At 40.7% G+C, this 21,522-nt stretch overlaps 1 protein-coding gene across 1 annotated transcript; it reads right to left on the reverse strand.

The window, feature by feature from the left end:
• Positions 1-4,136: 4,136 nt before the first annotated feature.
• On the reverse strand, positions 4,137-20,292 carry LOC119740913 (RNA-binding protein 34-like). Its single transcript, XM_038216392.1, has 10 exons — positions 20,135-20,292; positions 17,132-17,389; positions 11,239-11,422; positions 9,975-10,034; positions 8,719-8,762; positions 8,369-8,452; positions 7,896-7,956; positions 6,629-6,790; positions 5,715-5,807; positions 4,137-4,982 (listed from the first exon to the last, which is right to left on the reverse strand). Exons 1-10 carry the CDS (start codon positions 20,152-20,154, stop codon positions 4,737-4,739), a joined length of 1,212 nt encoding a protein of 403 aa, XP_038072320.1. The 5' UTR covers positions 20,155-20,292; the 3' UTR covers positions 4,137-4,736.
• Positions 20,293-21,522: the final 1,230 nt, after the last annotated feature.

Genomic DNA, 21,522 nt, shown 5'->3' on the forward strand with positions numbered 1-21,522 from the left:
GGGGAAAAAAAATATGTTTTTTTTTTCCATGGAAAATGCTGATTTTTTGGGGGAAAACCGTTGCATTTTTTGGGGGTTGACAAAGGTTTTTTTTTTTTTAATTGTGTATTCAATGTATTAAGAAAGGAGACAGGATTTGCATGTGTTTATAATGAGTTTTACAGTGTGCTGCAGAAAAAAGCCTGTTGGTTTGAACTTGGGTCTGTCGTTTATTAAAGTTAGAAATACAGTTAAATGAACTTTTCATAAACAATAACAGTGGTGCTTGAAGTAGAATGAGCCAAACAGTTATCAAAACCAGACAATAGTATTTGAAAACCAGCAATGTAACTTTTGATTACTTCCAAATGATTCGGTGGAATATTCCTATATTTTGCTGATCTCCAGTTCCTGCAGGAAACATATGTGACCTGTCACCATAGTCGGAAACTTTGCAGTACAGTAGGACAAAGCCGAAATTTCAAGGGGTTGGTATTTTGTTTTGTTTTCAAGTGACCCTCAATCTGTAAGTCTTGTTCTGCCTTTCCTCATTGTCTTTGTTCCATCAAACATCTTCAAAACCTCTTGTCATCCCGTGTTATCAGTTGACTGTAATACAACAGCGGCGTTTCAAATGCCATTTTCTCAAAGATTACTATTACGACTTCAGTTCAGTTGGGGGTCTATATTTCTGTTACTGAAATCATTACCTGCACGCGTCGTATACTGTTAAAAAGCTCGTGTTCAGCAGAATCCAGAAATGAAAATATCTCGGTTCTTGAAAAGTCTGACTTCATGCTCATGTTGTAGTACAGGTCACATATACTTAAACACGGGAGAACTTGGCCTTACAAATTGAAACAGTTCAAAAGGTGTACCCACTTGTGCAATGCAGAACAACAAGTGTAGGTTTTACACACATGTACACTCGCCCAGGTTTATTTGCAGAGGACACTGATAATCTGTTACACGGTACCCTGTGGAGACATGGGTATAATAGGGAACAAAAGATTGAATACGTCTCCACAGTGCAATTTCTATAGGTGACTACGTCTCCACAAGGTTATCACGAAATAGATATATGGATTTCACTCAAAAACTAGGAATTTCCAAGTTGTGTTGATCAGTCGCAAATCGAAGTATTTTATGTAAGGGATATTAAGTCCGAATATCAGCCCAGGAAATTAATTCTGGTTAAAATAGGAGCATTTTGAAGCTACACAGGACGAAGAAATGACTCCACAAGGATACAAATTCCAATATATGTGTGATTTTCCATGTGTCTTCTGTTTTCCACACATTATGTTACGGTGCACACAAAAACCAGCATTAGTTCAGTGTTAGAATCTGTATATCTGTCGTTTGTGAATTTGTTGTTTGTGCATCACCATGAAGTCATTCCATTGATTGTACACCACATATTGGGTATGCTTTGGTGAGACAAATGGATTTGAAATGTCAAGTAACTGATTGTTGTATTTTTTTTCCCACAATCACTGCATACATGCTATTCCTGACCGTCCGTATACGAAGCTACCTTCCAATTCTTGTGGCAACAGTCGCCAACTTGAAAGCAAAGTTATCTTTTTAGGGAAGACATGGTCAAACACTAAGTATATTTATATATCAAGGAAAATCTTCTTTGGAATAAGCATTTTCCCAGAGATTGGGAATTTAAGGCACAATTTTTATCAGAAAGTATTTGCAGGTGTAAAGGCCAGAAGAGAGAAAAAATGAAATACGTCATGAAATTGTGTACATATGGTTTTTATTTAAAAGACTTTTACACGCTGGTTTAAAGCTGCCTTTGGAGAAAACAAAAGGTTGCTTGCATCGATATTATTCATGTGTGTGTATAATATTTGAAATTTTTAACTGCCAGGGTTTAGTGGTAAAAACGACAAGTTTAAATTGGACCGAGGTTTGCATGTACAGTAGTGTAGAAGTTTATGACAAAATCTCCATTAATAATGTGATCTTAAATGACAGGAAACCAAAAAAATTGACAATTTGTTTTGACGATAAAACTCTTGAAACATGCATTCTATTTTGTGTTTAGGATGATTGATTTAAAATATCAGCCTTCCGTTAAATTGTGAAGATTAGGTAAAATTGGGAGTTAAATTAATGTGTTGGTTGGTGGTTGATAACACTTGTTGATCATGCACATGAAATAGAATTTGCGATTGCACTGCAGAGTCTACGCAGTGTAATGTCATTTGGAACCAAAAGAAAAAGATAATTTTGAAAATTAAATTTAAACACTCTGAATTGTTTTTAAAATACTTCCAGTGCTGCAGTCGACCCACCATAAAACGTCTATTGATGTTATGTAATCAATTGCTAAATGAACATCTGCTATGTCATTTTTGAGGGAATTTCTTTTGAATATAATGGAACCTGTGGAGATGTAGGCAGTAGCTTGTTTTTAGAATAATTGATCAGAAAAATTGAGGTTAAATCTCAATTTTTAAACAATGTGTGCATTTTTTGGTCTAGCTTTTACAGTGAATAAAGGAAGTAACTTTTTTTTGGTTCCATACAGAATAGTAAAAATGTAGACACGATCACAAGGCAATTCCTGATTATTCAGAATTTGTTGTATACTTTTTATCTGGTAATAAAAAGAAGCATCTTGCCTTGACTGACAAAACAGTGTTCAGTTTTTATTTGTTCACACTAAAAAATGACCATTCGTGTATGTTTGCGACCATGGAAGATTACAGAAATTGTTGGGATCAGTGTGACCCGTTCTCGCGAATGTTGCTTCCGTGTCCTTTTCTGGAGTTCCTAGGTATACTGAAATACTTGGACACATCGGCTTAGCCAGGGTTCTCATAGGGGGGCGCCCAAAAATTTCATCGGTGCTGAGAGGTAGATGGGTCTTTTTCACCCTACACCCGATCTCCGTAAAATCAAAGGGGGGGGGGGGGGGACACCATCTCCCCATGGGGGCGCTGTTCAAAACCTATATCATGGTTAATGTTGGACAATAACTACCGCTATTTCAGGCATGCAACTTTTCCTCGGATCAGCTGATTTCCTCTTTTTTTACTTCCCATGTGTGCCATTGAAAATAGAAAAACACTGTACAAAGTCTTGGAAAGTTGTGAAGTTCCTTTTTTTTTTTGACTTCCCAGTTGCATGCCTGCTATTTGCTTTCCAATAAAAATAAACAGCCATTCACAAAAAGAAAAGGTTTAGGTGGAAAATACATGTATGCACAAAATCGTGGAAAAAGGGACTTATATGGAATATTCATGGTTTCTCATGCGGCTGTGCTTTGCTTTTCTCCGGATGCCAGATATCCGGGGGGGGGGGGGGGGCGCGAACTTCTTATGGGGAAGGGCTGTTCTGGACAGCAGGAATCAAGCCTAAGCAGCAAAGCTGTGCTGATGACTGCGTACCTAACGCAATTACAAACCAGGGCGGATCCAAAACACAATTTTTTGGGGGGCCCAAAAAAATTTGGGTCAACAAAATTACGGCGTGGGGTTCGGGGCCCGCTTAAGGGCCCCGAAATTTTTTTGGATTCTAGATGCTCTGTGGTGCGATCTGAGGCAATTTCTGACCACTTTAACCAATGTTTTTTGAGAAAAAGATGGTGGTGTACTCATTGCCTGCCTTTATTGCGATGTCACATAAAAAAAAAAAAAAATTGGTTTCGTTTTTTTTGGGGGGGTCATGGCCCCCTTTGCCCCCCCCCCCTGGATCCGCCCTTGATTACAAATGAGTAGGAATGAGAATTTGGACAAACAGACAGTTCCAGTTCTATAGACCTCATTCACAAGGAAGCCAGTGCCAGACTTTTATGATTGGAGTGCATTCCAAGCCTCACTTTCCTTATTTTTTTAGGGAATGTTTGAAATCGCAAATTTAAAATTATCCATCAGAGCCGACGGGTATTACTCTGTAATGAACTTTAATTCATTGATTTTATTTCTACTCGCAAACTTCCAATGCACAGGGAAAGCATGCTCATTCATAGACCACAGTGTGGCAGAATTATCCCTTGTCTGCGAGTTGGCAAAAAACAACCCCAAACCACCAGAATTGTCGGAATAAGATGTGACATTTACCAGGTCAATTAACAAAAGTGTGGTTTTCAACTTTCAAAACTGAAAACAAAAACATGAATTGAACCAACACACACCATATGGAGGTTTTGAATAGCTGCTTTTATTTTCGCATGTTTTATCCCCTAACTTTTGGAATGGGGAGGGGCAATAGAATCCTCGCCTATGATTTTTGTACAAATAAAAAAAACTTGATCACTACCTCTCAACATTATCACATGAAGAATTGCAGGTGAATAAGGAAAATAGAGAAAACAACAGAAACAAATAATGTTAGTATTACAATTTAAAGTTAACACTGATAAACTGGGAACTTTTTCCTTGGTTTATCTTGTTCACAGATGTATTTACTTAAAACTCAATGGTTCTTGAGTCTGGCGAGCTGAATGGTACACACACAGCAACCGATGAAAACGTATGTGCGCAAGCTGATCGGTTTGGCTGACCATGACGTAATTACCTCATGGTCAGCCGAGCCAATGAAAACATCTTTTCATCAGCAATGCCTCCCCTCCCCAACCTTTTCAAATTTCCAACTTCCAAAAACCTGAAGAGTTTTTCCATCATCATTCCCATGTCATCAACACAAATTAACGCCCATGATATCTGTAATGACCACAGTGCAGTTCATTGTTCCAGTTCTCAAACGTAGCTGCATGAATTGACTTCGTCTGACGGCAATCACTTGCCAGGCTTTCTCTTCTTTCCCTTTCTCAGCTTGTCATGTTTCGTGCTTGTCCTCGCTGATCCTTTCCCTTTCTTCATCTGGCTCTTGCCCTTTGACCTGATCTGGCCCGACTTGGACGTCCGGGGTTTTCCCTGTTTGGGCTTGACCCGACCTGGCTTGACCCGACCTTGAATACCATCTCTTCTCTTGGTTTTGACAGCCTTCTTCATTTGTAGCCTCTTCATGGCATTTACAGCGCTGTTCAACGTGGTTAAGGGAAACAATTTTGTATAAAGTCACTCTTCTAAGGAAGTTTAGGTGCTCTGGCATTAATAAAAGCACAACCCTCACCGAATTCAAACAGGAAATGAACATGTTTTATTCCTGCTTCAAACATGTTTTTTAAAAACATTTTTTTTTTAAAAACGGTTGTTAAAAGACAACTATTTTGAAAAAAATAGTTGTTTTAAAAACAGTTAAGGCCAAATCAGATTTAAATATGCATGTGCTCTGATTTTTTGAACGAATAACATGATTACAATAGTGTGACACTGAAAAAATGAGTAAATAAATGTAACTATTTACTACGAGGTGGCAGGAAATGCAATTGTGGTGTGGTACCTTGCTCAAGAACACTAACTGCCTATCTTTACAAAGAGGATCCATCATGAGGACTTGTTTTTATCTGACATAATTCACTCTTAAGCTGCTTATATCCAAAGCACATATTCTGTTTGTGTTTTCTGTCTGTTTTGTGCATCTTGCATATAGCGCATTCACCTATCTACGCGACAGACACATCGCACTGAAAATGAGTCTATGCAAAGGCGGCTTTAATGTGCAAAAAGATCGAACAAACGATCAAAAAAGTTCACTGATCGTAGATATTATTGTTCAGCTCCTAAGCTAAACAATAATATCTACGATCAGGGAGCTGACAAAAGCAACCTTATTTACTCCAATACCAATCAGTACATGTCTACAAAGGATATCTGTTTTTGCTTTGTTGCTCTGTGGACGCGAATGTCCCGTCCCGCCATCCGGCTGCCATCCAGCTTGAGTGCAAACTCAACGGACACGTCCTCCTGGGATCAGAGGTGACAAAAATATCAGGTCAAAAGTATAACCTTGAGAAACAGCACTTGAGATGTGTGTGGTTTCATCAAGATCTTTACACCAAGTATTCCTATTGAATCATCGCCACTGTTTTAACCCTATACTTGTCATCAACACTTTTGCCCATAAATGAGCATCAGAGGGTGAAATGAGCATCATTTTTTGCGAAATGAAATTGCCATTGGGCCAGATTTCAGCCTCTTATCACGCAGTTAATAGAGATTTCTATCTGGCTGAAATGCCTTCGCAAAAGGACTTTATTTCCCTTTAAAAAAAATCCTCCTGAGCTACAAATTTATATCAAACCCGCAATCTGTAGTCTCTAAACCCTTCCCTGTACCTATTGAGCCATTGGAATGCTAGGCAGCAGCAGCGATTTCATTGTGTTATATACCTATAGCATACATACACGCGTGCATACAGTTCTTTTATAATGGCAACAAGGCTACCAATGGCAATATTTTGGACCACAAAAACAATCTAGCGTTCAGGCAAGCAGTTGGGATGTCTGTCACACTGCACATGTTCAAGACTCACTATCTCTTTTGTATTTTCAAACTTTCCCACAGCCCAGTCAAAACCATTCACAAGAGACAATCTGAAGGGTTGCTTGTGTACTTAGTTTTTGATTTCATGGTCGGGGCTTAGAATACCCATTAGACCCTGTACAGCCCCTAACCACCCTTCATGTTACTCCCTGTACTGGATTCATTTTGAAATAAATACAATGTAATGCAATGTGGTACAGGTGCTTGTGGGTTAATCAGGCTGTTACAATAAACCGACTTACAGCAAAGAGCAGATAACCGAAGCCTTTGCCTAGTCCCGTCTTTGCATCTCGTATGACTCGGACATTGTCGATGGTCCCACACTCTGCAAAATGTTCCCTGATGACATCATCGCTGACATCGAACGGCAGGTTGCCAAGGAACACCGAATGCTTCGTATCATGCTGTTGGCGTAGGATATAGGAAAAACACGTCCATATATCAAACTTTGCAGGAATTTACAATTGGTGTGCTGGATAAGCCGCATTTTATCATGTGTCATGTTGTAGTGAAGAGCCTACTTGAGATCACGCTTGCAAACTTGGTAACAAGGTCTTGTGATATGGATACTGGATTACCAAGTTAAGGCCAAAAAAAAATAAGTCGGTCTCTGGTCAGCGCGCGCGTCGATTTTAATCATGCGCGTCAATCTGTTTTTTTTTCCAAAATGTTCCGCGGTAGCTCCAACAGCGCCCTCTATTTCCGCACCTCCTCAAATTTTTCTACCAAAGAGCACCAAGGAATGGGAAATTGCACCAAGGCAAATGATCGAAAGCACTAAGGCAAATTATGGAAGACACCAATGTACTTGAGGACACCAAAAAAGCAAAAAAGTACCTACCTTGTCTGTACAATCCAAGCTTGAAGAAAAAAAAAAAAAAGGAAAAAAAAAAAAAAAGCCGCGTGGCCGCGTCAATTTCGGAACTTTGGTCTGACCAGAGACTGAATATTTTTTTTTTTGGCCTAAGATCACATCTTTCAACTACTTACATGAATCTGAATTGCCCATATCCTATTGCATTCCATTCCCCTCCCCCCCCCCCCCGAAATGTATGTTATTGCTTAAAAATTACTGAGGGGGGCTATGGGCTCTGTGCGCGAACAGAGAGGGCGCCCTTTTACCTAGAAACGATGTCCCATGGGCGGGACATTTAGCTGGTTGACGCGCACCGTTCCTTTGTGTGTGACACACGTACACCAGGGGATTTCTACTATGTACACGCAGTGTACATGATGCGGCTGCGCGTCGCGGCAAAATTGCAGTCAGGCAAGATGATGATGGCGTCGGTCGGTCCCCCCCAACTGTGCTTTCTTTGCCGGTGAGGGGGTACTTGTGAACGGAGCGGATAGCCTATTCTTCCTTCCTTTTTGCCAGAACTTGATCAGCCCTCTTGGTGCGTTCCCCTCCCCCCCCCCCCAAAAAAAAATAAAAAACCAACTGCACACCCTAGTATAAGATGGTGTCTATTCTAGCTTGTCAACACTGAACACCAGCCCAAGATTCCTTACCTTTCTACTGTTACTGGCAAGATCCACTCTGATGTGATTATTCTCCACAAGCTTCCCATTCCTGTTGACAAAAAAAACCATGAAAATTAGACGAAATAAGTTTAGAGTGCCTAATGTTTGGATCGTAGCAGAATGTTTTGCCAAGGCCAAATCAGAACCAATTGAAACCACACAAATGCACAGAGCATTTCAAAACCTAAAGTAATCATATCTGTGGTATACTGTGGTGCCAGAGAGCAGGGGCGGATCCAGGTTTGGCTCAAAAGGGGGGGGGGGGAGTGTTAGCAGGCATTTTCCTCTTTTTTTTTGAGGCCCAAGGGGTGGGTAACCCCCCCCCCCCCCCCCCAATCCGCCACTGGAGAGTGAAGTTGGGTAACAAAACCGAGATCGTAACAGTTCAGCCAGTATTATGCCGACTAAATTTACTCCTTCTTTTTTGGACATTAAGTCACATTTTTAGGACATAAACCCACCTTTTCAGAGCTTTCTGAGCTGCCTCCTCACTCTGGAACACGATATAACTGTTGATGGAGTTCCGATCAGGATGGAACTGTTTCCTGCAGCCGTCAGATTTAATGGAGTAAATATATAACAAAGTCAGTTAAAGGCAAAGGAAGTTAACCAGACTCTGAACACCAAAAAAATGGCTTCGAATTTTGTTTGCCGGTTTCACACTATAGCTGGCAGCCATATCTGAGGTATCCTAAACAGTTCATTGATCGCATTGCTGGCATCGATGCATACTACAGTGACATGTGAGGCAAATGAACAAACACTTTGATTTCAAGACTTGAGAAATTGTGAGACTTTTTTGGACACTCACGTGTGAGCAATTACTCTCCTTGGAAGGTCTGGATCTGATGGAGCCTGTTGATTAATAATAAAAAAAATGAAACCAAAAATGAAAGCACAACAAATACTTCTCAAAAATACACTTCCACAATCCAACTTCACATCAATGACTTGCCATGAATTTAGATGGTTAGAAGTCTCAAAACCTACCTGTTTTCTCAACCTCATATAACCAATCCTCACGTTTTGATCACATTATTTTTTTCCTATGATGATTTTGGTTGTTTCCACTAAATATATCAAGCACTTAGACGTGAAACCATTTTGTATTAATGTAATTTTATAAATTATTCTTAGAAAATATTTGTGCATCACCAATTCAATATGTGTTCTTTCTATTAACACATGTCACGCATTGCATAAATTTGAAAACGAATGGGCTTTGTCCGCAAACAAGAAAGGGTGCTTTTTGATCACTTTCAAGAGTCCAGTTGATGGGACACACCGCTTGTGCGTAGGCTTAAAGCCAGAGTCCATCATTTGCAGCCATCCGAAAAGTAACTGGCGTAATTATTGTTGAAAAACAAACTTGGTTGAAAGATAGTAAGGGAACTAAACTCCCTGTGAAATTATTCTTTCTGGGAAGCTGTCATTTTGAAGTAATCAACGAAAGAAGGCATTTCCAACGGTGATTCTTAAGAAGCACCGTAGGAAAATTTAAATTAGTAGTTCGTTTTGTTATTCAGCGCAGCGCGCACAAGTATTGGAACGACGCACACGCGCACGCGGCTGTTGTAATTCGTCGGATCAGTGCGCAACGTCGCGTATAGCTGCAGTTCAAAACAATTCAAAACATGATTCAGTAACTTTTGATTTGAAATTGAGATCTTAGAATGCTGTTTTTCTTGGAATATACAGCTGAAGCTTAGCTGAAACTTCATCAGGTTAGTTGCTCAGTATCTTTCATTAGATTTTGAACTCTTTTGTTGCTTCAAACGAACAAAATGCACAAATTACAAATGATGGATGTAGCTTTAATGGTTCGTGCACGTATAGCGTGAAATACAATAATGTTAATATGAGTATAAAGCCATAGCGTATTTGTGTGAGCTTCAGGCATCATCGGCAATGCATTCAAATGCCAAGTGGTCTCCTCCAACTCTCCTTATCTTACCATTGAGAGGCACAGAGCCGATAAGGAAGTACATGCACCGGTAGTACTTAAATATTTCTGAGGATGGCTCAAATTTGCTGCATGTTTTAACAAATTGGACTACGCCAACTCACCACTGAACGGAAACGGATGCTCTTGATCTCACCAAACTTGTGGAACAATTTCTGCACTTTCTAAAAAGTAAAGGTGAAAACAGGGGAACTAGGAAACTTTACACCCTTTACATGATAAATCACAATATAGGAATTTGTTTTCAGTCTGGAAATTACATTATGGTATAAGAAAATGCTAGAACTGTTCACAGTTCAGGGCAAGAGCAGCAATTTCCTGCCAACAATGGGAGGGGGAGGGGGAGGGGGAGGGGGACGATGGACAAGGGGCTTGGGAGAATTGAAAAGTGGTGTGGGAGCCTGGACACCATTTGACTCTAGGGGACGCTTTTCAAACATGTATGCCTAATACACATGCGCAGTACATTTTGTGCGCATTCCCCACAGTATACTGCAGTACGAACAAACGGTAACAGACAAGCAATATCTGAGACCAATGATTGTGCCTCTTAGGAAAAATACTATGCAAATTTATATACACGTATAGTTGGTGAATGATTAATACACTTGGAAGAATTGTTGGGGGGGGGGGGCATCACCGTTGACGTGCCCCTCCCAAACATTATTGGCGTGGGTGGGGGGGGGGGGCACTGGCTAGAGCAAATGTGTTCTCATTTTAGAAAGAGTGGTTCAGCTAAGAGAATATTTTAAGTGGAGTTGCAGTCAAATCCGTCACATGTCCATCACAAGTCAAATACACACACAAAAAAAGCTTAAGGCCGGCCAAAAAAAAAAAGTCTCCGGTTTCTGGTATGGAGCTTGCCCCAAAAGTGGTGCGGCGACGCGGCTTTTTTTTTTTTTTTTACCTGTTTTTTTTTTTTTTTGGCTTCAAATGTCGGCTGATGACTGCAAATGGTGCCCCACTAAACTCAGTGCAAATATATGGGAGTCCAGAGAGGCCACATAAAGCTTATTCTCGATCATAACCCCATCTAAAAGCACGTTAAAATTGTGCAGCAGCAGGATTCCAGTCAAACCAGTGAGTTTGGCGGTTTTGATACATCATCTTGTATTGAAAAAAAAACTTTTTCATTTTGCCGACGCGCATGGCTACGGCGACGCGCGCGCATACCAGAAACCGGAGACTTTTTTTTTGGCCTAAAGGTCACAGGTTACACACTGGATGAACAATGACAAAAGGAATGTCCTCAATTGTCATGGTTGACAGCACACTCGAGTATATTGTGACTTCATACTCATGTGATTGACGATTGCTGGAGACTTGTGAAGATTTGAAAACTATCTGATTTTGGAGACCCTCACTCACCTTTTTGTCAAATGCCACTGGTAGGTTGCCGACAAACACGGTCCTGTTCCTCTCCTCCTGGCTTGGTTTGGCATGCTCCTTCTGAGTGACTCGCTCCATGTTTTTAGCTTTCAAATTCTCTAAGATTTTGACGTCTGCAGCTTTGGGTCTGTTTGCTTGTTCTGACAACTGCCGCTTCTTTTTTCTTCAATAAAGTTAATAAATAAATAAAATTTAGAGCAACAAAAGATTTGAAGGGCCTTGAATACCCCATGGCCCTCTCCAAAAACAGAAAATGATTGACTCTTCATTCATAAGTCTACATACCCAACTGTTGGATCATGAGATGAAGTGATCTTTAAAGGTATAGTCCATCATTTGTAATTGTGCATTTTGTTCGTTTGAAGCAACAAACTTCCTCAAAATCTAAAGAAGGGTGCTGAATAACTAACCTGATGAAGTTTCAGCTCAGCTTCAGCTGTATATTTCGAGAAAAACAGCATTCTAGGATCTCGATTTCATATCAATAGTTCCTGAATCATGCTTTGAATTGGGCCCGAATTCAGCGTTCGAGACACATTCTCACTGAGCCGAATGCAGCTACTCGATGTCGCGCAGCGATCCGACGAATTATAGCAACTGCGCGGGCGTGTGCGTCGTGTCAACGCTTGCACGCGCTTCGCCAAATAAAAAAAACGAACTACTAACGGAAATTTGCAACGGTGCGTCTTAAGACGCACTGTTGGAAAGGCCTTCTTTCGTTGATTTCTTCAAAATGGCAGCTTGCCAGAAAGAATAATTTCACAGGGAGTTTAGTTCCCTTATTATCTTTCAACCAAGCACGTTTTTCAACAATAATTACGTCAGTTACTTTTTGGATAGCTGCAAATGATGGACTATAGCTTTTAAGAGTGCAGCAGAGGGGCTCACCGGAAGAAATGGTCCCCAACTACTTATCACTCTGTTATTCTGAACTCTTAATACTCCATGGGAAATTTGTTGTAGGAACATTTCTAAATCGTTCAAAATTTACCGTACGACAATCAATTGTAATAGTTTTGATGAAGGGGGGTCAGGATTATGAACTGGGAAAGGTTACAAGTTAGCTCTATTCCTTGGCCTACAAAGTGATACAAGTTCCTACCCGAAGTTTACCACTGCAAACAGGCAAATAAGGAAGATACATGTACCTTGTTGACCAAGTGCAACATTTGTTTATAAGCTCCTTTTTTTAATGCATGTGTATGCGCTTTGCAGGACTAAAGTACATACGATACATAAATTGTGTGCCTTATGTTGTGTTGGCAGGTTTTCTCTTCGTATATTTCTAGGTGTTGATATAATTGCTCTATCTATCCTGCTTCTTTGGTAGGAATTTCCATACTCATCGCTGACATCCATTTATTTGTCCTTGAAAATACTCCACACGAACATTCAGCCAGTACATGTACAATGTACCTTGATCTCTTGTTAGGTTATTGTTAAAAGCCTGGACATCAAGAGTGCAGAAAGAGAAAACTCCATTTTTCTTTAAATGTTGACGGATTTCATGGACATTTCAATCCAGAGTCACGTGTTGTCATGACAGATTATTTTGAAGGAAGATGATGAATTTGTTAACAACATAATCAACAACAGATGGCAAATTCTTTAAAAACGTGCCTCATCATCGGGAAGCCAAATGACAAAAACAAAAAGCCAGGGGTCTCATGTGCTCTCAATCCAAATCCAACCTTGTCCGTGCTAGAGGGGGAGGATTAACTGTTGGATTAATTTAAATCTCACTCATTTCTGTAAAGTACGCGTGTGTGGTGCGAACTCAAGTCCACTTGAGTGTTATTTTGTGGTGTCGCTGACGATGTATTTAACCAAAAATAGCCCAGCTCAAGTCCGATTGGAAGTATGTCTGTGTCAACTTGTGGATGTGGATTGTTGGGTCTGTTCATGATGACAAACACAATAAACAATTTGCCAGTCTTGCTTGCTTCAAGTACTGGTTGGGCAGACTGACTATTTTATTTCTCTTATAACAATCTCTTTAAATCTATCACCTATGAGAAATACAAAATATGCACAATTTAAAAAAAAATATTGAAATTTGATATAAATAAAAAACAAAAACACAAAACTCCAGGAACGTGTACATGTACATGTAGATAAACATGTGAGCTGAAACTTAGAAGTAAAACTATCTGAACAAAGTTAAGTTCAAAAGTTAAAGGTGACTTTTGTCTAAAGATTGCACAAATAGTGTTTTTTGCCTATTTTACTAACCATGTTCCAATATGGTGGGGAACCAACTTAATGTCTGTCATTAAAGAGAATGTACAACATTTGCTTTTGCTGCAATTTTCAGAAATAAATGGATTTGGAGGATTAGAATATTATAACAAATATTGTTAAAATGACTTGTTTCACGTTTAAGGCTTGTACATGCTGGAAAACCAAGAAAACCAATCATCTTCTTGTAGTCTGATTCCCTGACCCCACTTAAGATGAAACGGAGCAATTTATGGACTTTTGGGAATTGTAAGGTCAGAGAATCAGTCTAGCAAGCTTGTACCCCTTCACAGACGTGTAATCAATTGCAAAGAGAACGTGGAATAACTAATTATGAAAAATTGGGAGCAGTTTTTGAAAAAAAAGCCAGTTTTCTCCAACGCTGGTCGGCCGACCAGCGTTGGAAAAATACAATTTTTCTTGAAAATGACAGCACACCAGGAGCCACGATTTTAAAGCACGCTTGAGACTGTCATTCCCTAACAATCCAGTAAGGTAGTTAGTGATAATTTGATCATTTCGTTTGATGATGTTTGCAAATGTTGTATCTTCCCTTTAACAGAGAATATGTTGGAAAACCTTGTTTGGTTATATCTGACACCACATCCTTAATGCTTATACATGTACGTATATTTGGAGCAGAGAAGTTACGAACTTAAGTTTTCAACATAAGACATTTGCAGGTATGCAACTGAGAATTCAGAAGAAAAAAACCAAGGTAATTCCAAACCACACACATGACACCAGACTTTGTACATTGTTTTTCAATTTGTAATGGCATTCATGAGAACAAAGAAAACGAGGGAATCAGCGGATCTGAGAAAAAGTTGCATACCTAGAGCACCGTGTTTTTTTGGGGGGGGGGGGGAGAAGGTGTGATTGGATTAAAGACTAGCATTCAAATTCAATGGCTCAAATTTTGAGAACCAAATTATATATCCTAACTTCCTATACAGATTAATTACACGACAAACACAACTTTGTAAGTCAAGTTGTGTGCTCTGTTATATATTCTTCTTTTTAAGGATCTACATGTTACTTCGTTTTGTTCATGTGAAAGAGAAAAAGGCGCATTCAAAATAAAACTGCTCCTTTAATTTAGTACATGTGCATGTGTATTCCTCGTGTTGGTGAGCTTTATTAATACATGTAATGTGCCTATCAAATCCCCCTCCCCCCAACACTGCTCCAGGTCCAATGTCGGGATTTGGCCACGTTTTTCATGCCCCAGGGTGGAGACTTTGATCACTCAAAAAAAGTCAAATTACAGTACAATTGATAGGTGCATAATCTTAACCCTAACCTTCCCAAATCCTCCCAAATCCTCTTTGTAAAATGGAGGATTTTGCAGGATTGAGGCTATATGGCAAAAATGTGTGGCTGATTTTGGAGGATGCACTGTGTCAAGGTCTTGGGCCGGACGTTGTGTTGTTTATAATGCTCGGCCTTGCATAAATTTGGGTCTAGATTATACATGTACTTGAAATCCTTCACACTGCTCCAGGATGTCACTGGCTCTGCCTCAATACATTGTCAGTGATTGCTGGAGGATTATGCAGGATTGAGGCAGTGGTGCAGTGGTCACCCCTCCAAGGACCACATTCAAGAAATAACGGAGGATTTTGGAAGATTGAGGTAGTTTATGCTATTTTTACATGGAGGCAGTTGGAGGATTATGCAGGATTGAGGTTACATCCTACGGTAGCAAAGATGCCTAGGGAGATAGGGTTAATAGCTCGTTCATCTTGATCATACTACGGTTATAGTAATTCATGGTATACACTGTAATACTGTTTAGAGTTCATTTCGTGGAGGTACATAGTGCATGGAAAAACTCTACATGCATTTCAAATATATTCAAATATGATTACGGTATAAACAATCATAACCTTTTACCTATCAATAAGTCTATAGATCACTTTATCGGTAATTTGCTGTTAGTAACACAGAAAGCTAGGCAATTTTTTTTCTTTCAAGAAATTGAATTTTATATAGTGTTCAATACATGCAATTTGCTTTAAATACATGTATATGATCTGTAGTGGCAGCCATTTTAATTTAGTGTGGTTTCCTTGTCCATCACTGCGAAGAGTTGTAGCATCATACACACCAGTCTATCTAGAGACAGCATCCATTATATCATTTTTTTTATTGAGAATATATGACAGCAGACAGCATTCAAAACTATAAGTCTAAATGTCAATAAATTGGTTCGTGATCTGGAGATACTTGATGAAGATTGCAACTTGGAGTCAGAGGATCTTGATGATGGATTTTGATGACGGAGATTTGAAGAATTGCTCACTTCCACATCTGTCCACCATACCAACCGCGAATTGCGAATTGTCTTCCAATGTGGAAAAATGCAGAGACCTTCCACAATATGCGAAGGAGGACTTCAAATTACGTATCGCAAACCTTTCTCAAATTCTCGTTCCTTTCTAAACTTCATGTCCGTAAGCAACGATCCCAAGGCAAGGGGAAACATGTCCTCCGCAATTGTTTTGGCCAATGTCCCCTCCACCACTAACTGACTGCAGTGCCTGTACAGGGCCACATTAAGCGTTCCGTAGGCCCTAGGCACCAGTGTTCCGGAGGCCCTACTGCACCCTAGACACCTGAACCAATTTCCTGTTGATGATAAGCTTTTCAAAACACCTTAAAGCAAGCCAGGCCACATTGTGATATTTACTTAGGCCCTCACATTTTCCGTAGGCCCTCAAACTTTTGTAGGCCCCTGACTTTTCCGTAGGCCCTAGGCTCAGTTGCCTACTGTGCCTATTGGATAATCTGGGCCTGTGCCTATATTATGTTTCTTACTGTGTCATAGCTCAGAGCTGAGAGTTATTGGTCATCCATCGCCTATTTCAGTTAAAGTTAGTATTTCCATTGTGGAAAAATTTCCATACTGGGCCACCACTTTTTTCAATGTTCAAGTACATGTACCAAAAGTTGCATCCTTTGTGGTTATTTCCTCCACTTTCCCTCCTCTACTCTCACCCTCTCCTTTCCTTTATTCCTATTTATTAATCAGTCACTTACTTCAAAGAGATTCGAACCTCGGAAACACGAGATTTTTAACCGCTAGGCCGTGCACGATCGCTATTGCAATGATCAATCTTTGGACGTATTTGAAGTATCCATTGAAATAAACATGACAAAATAGTTATTCATAATGATCATGTATTGCACTATCATTGGCCGGCTCATGCGTTGTCATGGTTGTCGATGTCATGGGTATAACGTATTGCTGTCTTCCAGACACTTCAATCAGTTTTGACCGTGGCGTCTGCTTCAACTTAGTTCTGCGCGACGTCTGCATCCAAAAGGTGCTCTAAAAAAAATTTCCCTTACTTTTTTTCGCATTGCCAAGCCTTCCTGGATTCCTCTTGGGTGAAATCACAAGGTGAGCTGAAAATTGATGTATTTGGTGGCAGGTAAGTGGTGATCCAGTATGGAATTTTTCCCAAATGGTACAGATAGATGGATGGAAAACGTAGATATATATATTTATATGCATAAAAAAAAAACAAGTTTCTACAAGCAGTACTATGAACAGTGCCCGGCCCTCACTCTATGATTTTCCCCATGCTATTGTTCCCCCCAATCTTCGAAGGAAATCATGGTTGCTAACCCTGGACGGTCCCTTGTGCTTGTTTCAGGCGTTGCAGACGACGGCTCTGGTGTGGTCGTCGGGACGCTTGCTGAATCCACGGACACAGGCGCAAACATGGCCAGCAGCCCCTGCTTGTCTTCGTGTATCAATTGGTGGCTGGGTCGATGACCTTTGCGGATAGACAGCAGGGCCGCTACTTGTCCTAGGGCGTATTCACCACGCCCCCCACAATCCGGCTTGATGGGGCTCTCTGCAACAACTGTGGCCATCTTATCTCTTTATACAAAAATAAAAGAAGGAAAACAACCCAACTTAACATTAAAAAAAGAACAGACACAACGCATTTTTTGTTCGTTTTAATGATGATTTGTAAATTGTAATGTCCAAGTTATTCAGTCTGTGGCAATAATACAAGCTAATTGCTTTATATCTCCAAACAAACTGGTAGTCTGAGTATCATCCATTGCTCGTCGGTGCCCGCTCCGTAACGTTTGTTATAATGAGCATGCAAATTGTACGTGACCCGCGCGGCATGCAACAGCCAAATGAGCCAATCGGAGTCAACTTTAGAAAATGTGACATCATTTCGATCAAAAATGTAGACTAAGCTGTTGATTAGTCAATTTGGCCGTCACATTATTTTTTGCAACACAACAACTGGTTATGAAAAAAGACCACGCAGGTGCAGTAGCGGCGCACGGAGCCAACGAGCAACCTTGGCACTGGCATGACAAGGCTTTAGTCAAGTCCCACGCGCTTACCTGGACACGTGACGCACCCCGGATGCCGACACGTAAAAAGACTAGCATGAGCGGCGAACCGAGGGCCTTTACCATCTCGTGGAGAACGCTTATGTTTTTCTTTACATTTGGCTTCTGATTTGGTAGACATGCATAATAAATGCATTACCCGTTGTAAATTGACCAATGAAAATGCAGAATTACTAACATGACTAACGTAAATCAGCCGTCGTCTGGCGCCAGACAGCATGCGCGCCATGGCGCGGGTACTGTTGCTGGTAACCGCAACCCACCGTTAGATGATTGGTTTATATTGCTTGATTTATTATTATATTGAATAAATGAATAACAGATTAGTTCTGTCACGCCCCAACTATCGCATCGGTCCCAACTATAGTTGGGACGGTCCCAACTATAGTGCGGCAGTTGGGTCGGCCCAACTATAGTTAGGACTGGAGTTGCGCCGGATGCTTCATGCTTGATAGATCTTGTTGGATTAAATGTTCCGCGGCGCTGGCACCGTGTATTCGTTGTGCATGCATGACGCAAGGCTGGCCGGTCACGTGGTAGGCCTACTGCCTAGTTGGATGAGTTGTCCAGCTGCTGGGTTTTATTATCCAGCAACATTTTGCAAAATTCAAAGATTGCCATGGCCGGCCAACTATAGATGGGCCTCTACCATAGCTAATGTCAAAGGTCTCAAGTCGGACATGTAATAAGCAGAGCTGTAGAGAATGTTTTATAGTCGTACATCAATGTAAACTATAGTTGGGACTGCCAAATAAAAATATTGCGGTGGCCCAACTACAGATGGTCCCCACCCATAGATCATTTCATTGGTCCCCAGTAAAGTCAGATGTATTAGAGTTGTAGAGAATGTTTTATAATCGTACAACAATGTACACTATAGTTGGGACCGCAAAATAAAAAGATTGGGGTGGCCCAACTATAGATTCGCCCCATCAATAGCTAATTTCAGTGGTCCCCAGTAAAGTCAGACGTGTATCAGAGCTGTAGGGAACGTTTTATGGTTGTACATCAATGTAAACTATAGTTGGGACACCGCAAAATAAAAAGATCGGAGTGGCCCAACTACAGATGGGCCAGCCCAACAATGGAACTTACAGTTGGGACTGTCCCAACTATAGTTGGGACAGGCCCAACTATAGTTGGGCCAGCCCAACTGTGGAACTACAGTTGGGACAGGCCCAACTATAGTTGGGACAGGCCCAACTATAGTTGGGACCGATGCAATAGTTGGGGCGTGACAGTTCCACGAGATAGTAAAGGCCCTCGCGGGGGGTGCGTTACGTGTCCGGATGGTCCAGGCCGGTGTCACGGTCTCACTTCTCCGGCGTGCTAGATTCTCCGGGTGAATGCGGTGGATAATTGAGCACGTTACAGTGCACGTTACATGAGCACGATACATGCTCATGTGTCCGCTGTGCTTACTTTTCCTCGGGCTGTTCTGAAGTCTACAAGTCCATATGTAACACAGTGAGGGACACCCAAGAATGTGTTATGTAACACTTCCTGTGGGTCAAGCTATTGAGCTTATAGAGAGGAGTATGGTCATTGCATTCCATGGTCTTGCAAGCACTCTGATTTGTGTACCCAGCGTCGTGTGTGTGTGTCCATGGAGGAATAATTAAGAACGAGCTCCTTGGTCTGTGCAAGGTCTGTGTTCCTTGCTCGTTCGTGGTTGTCTTTATTTTTGCAACCATGGTTATATTTAAAGTAAAAGTGTATCCTTCAAGTTTTTTGGTTACGTTATTGGGAGTTGTGCGCGCCACGAACATTCTTAATTCGACTGGTACCTTGTAACGTATACACACAAATATCCTAAGATCTCACGTGCACCAGTACAACCCCAAAGAACTCAGCACACAAATAAAGTTGGCGGAAATGTACACTACTGCGCAATTTGCGCATGCGTGTTGAAGCGAAATTTCCCTCTGCGGAGAAGCCAGCACGCCGGAGAAGTGAGACCGTGACACCGGGTATAGGCGCGTGGGACTTGACTAAAGGCTATGGCATGACTGGCACTTAGCCCAGGTGGACTCCCTTGCCTCCCTACGACTACGTCGTAATGCAATGAAGACTTCGTCCAACAGTAAGCCTACACAGTGTGGTCCGCCGGCCGGCTAGTCTGGCATGGCATTGCACAAAACAATGATCACATTGGTTGTGTTTTTATTCCTCCATCATGCCATGGTCTATCATCTTTTGTGATTCATTTTTAAAAAGGGTTACATTTTTGTAAGTTTTATTTAAACATTACCTTGACTTCTTCTTTGTCATTCTACATGTACACGCACAGCTGACTACACATCACAAGCAAAAAAACGCCATTATTTTCACTCCCTTTTTGTGCATGCTTTCCGTGTCATTCCATGTGCGCGCGCAGGGGTGACCGTAAGAATATGGCCAAATTCTGCTAAATGCAATAGAAAAATCTGTCAGATTTATCAAAAATCTGCCAAATTCCCCAGAATTACTCGAAATACACTATAAACACTTAAAATTATAGCAGATCAGTAGTATTGCCTTAATCAAAGTTCAAATTACATTATAAACAATCTATAGTAACATAACGATCATGTTATGAAATTATTGTGTAAATTTCAGGCAAAACGCAGTTGTGTCACGACGAAGTCCGAGACCATCCAACTTGTCCCATTATGCAAGCGTTTGTTTGAAAAGATTGAAGCTTTTTTTGAACAAAGTGTCCCCATTTCTTTTCAAATTCGCTATGTTTTTTCTGTCAAACTCCATATTTGCAGAATTATCTGCCAAAAAAATCTATTCTGTCAAATTTTCTGTCCAACTCGTTTTTAAACAAAGAAATCTGTCAATGTTAGCCGAAAATCAGCTAAAACGGTCACCCCGTGGGTAATATGTGCGCTTGCGCTGCACGTACGCATTTTCGAGAGCCACTTCTCAAACCTCGGTTTTGTCAATAGATGTGGTTTCATACCTATTTATTAACCATCGTTAACACTAAAACCAAATGAACAGATTCAAAACTTTGCGTTAGTCAATAAAAATGTTAGTATTGTGTCAGAACATAGACAAAATTTGGCCTCGAGGGATATCGGCCTCAAAAAATGAAGCTAGTCCTCAAATCTAAATCTAATCCCAAACTTGGATGGACGCAAAGCTTGAAAAAACACATTGCGAAATAATAAGTTTGGTAATGCCGCCCTCAAGGCCTCAAAGGTTTCTGCTTGTGCTCGTGCACATGTAATGCATTATGATGCAACCCTGTATTAAAATTCCCATAGACCCTAGTGCTAAATGCCCATACTTCAAAATTCATTTACAAATACTCAGAACTCTCACAGGTATTTAAGCTGCACAGCAAAATGATGATCAACATATCTTCTTTCATTTTCTTTTCATTTTGGGTGGGTTGACTATTGACTTTTCGAGAAATTCTCACCCCAAGATCAAGAAGACGACCCCTATTTTCCCAAAGCGGAAAAGTAGCCATCCTAGCTGAAAACGATCTCTCCACATCATGGCGAAATAGAGCCACTTTCGAGCACAATTGCATCCAAGCTGTATGCTCAATTTTTGAAGCCCCAAGTCCGGGCCAGAGGTTCATTGTCATATCTCTTCAGTTCCACAATATTGTATGACTCTCAGAACTCTCTAACATAGAATATT

The sequence above is a fragment of the Patiria miniata genome, unplaced genomic scaffold (genome assembly GCF_015706575.1).
Source record: "Patiria miniata isolate m_02_andy unplaced genomic scaffold, ASM1570657v1 HiC_scaffold_5, whole genome shotgun sequence".
Classification (NCBI taxonomy): Eukaryota; Metazoa; Echinodermata; class Asteroidea; order Valvatida; family Asterinidae; genus Patiria; species Patiria miniata.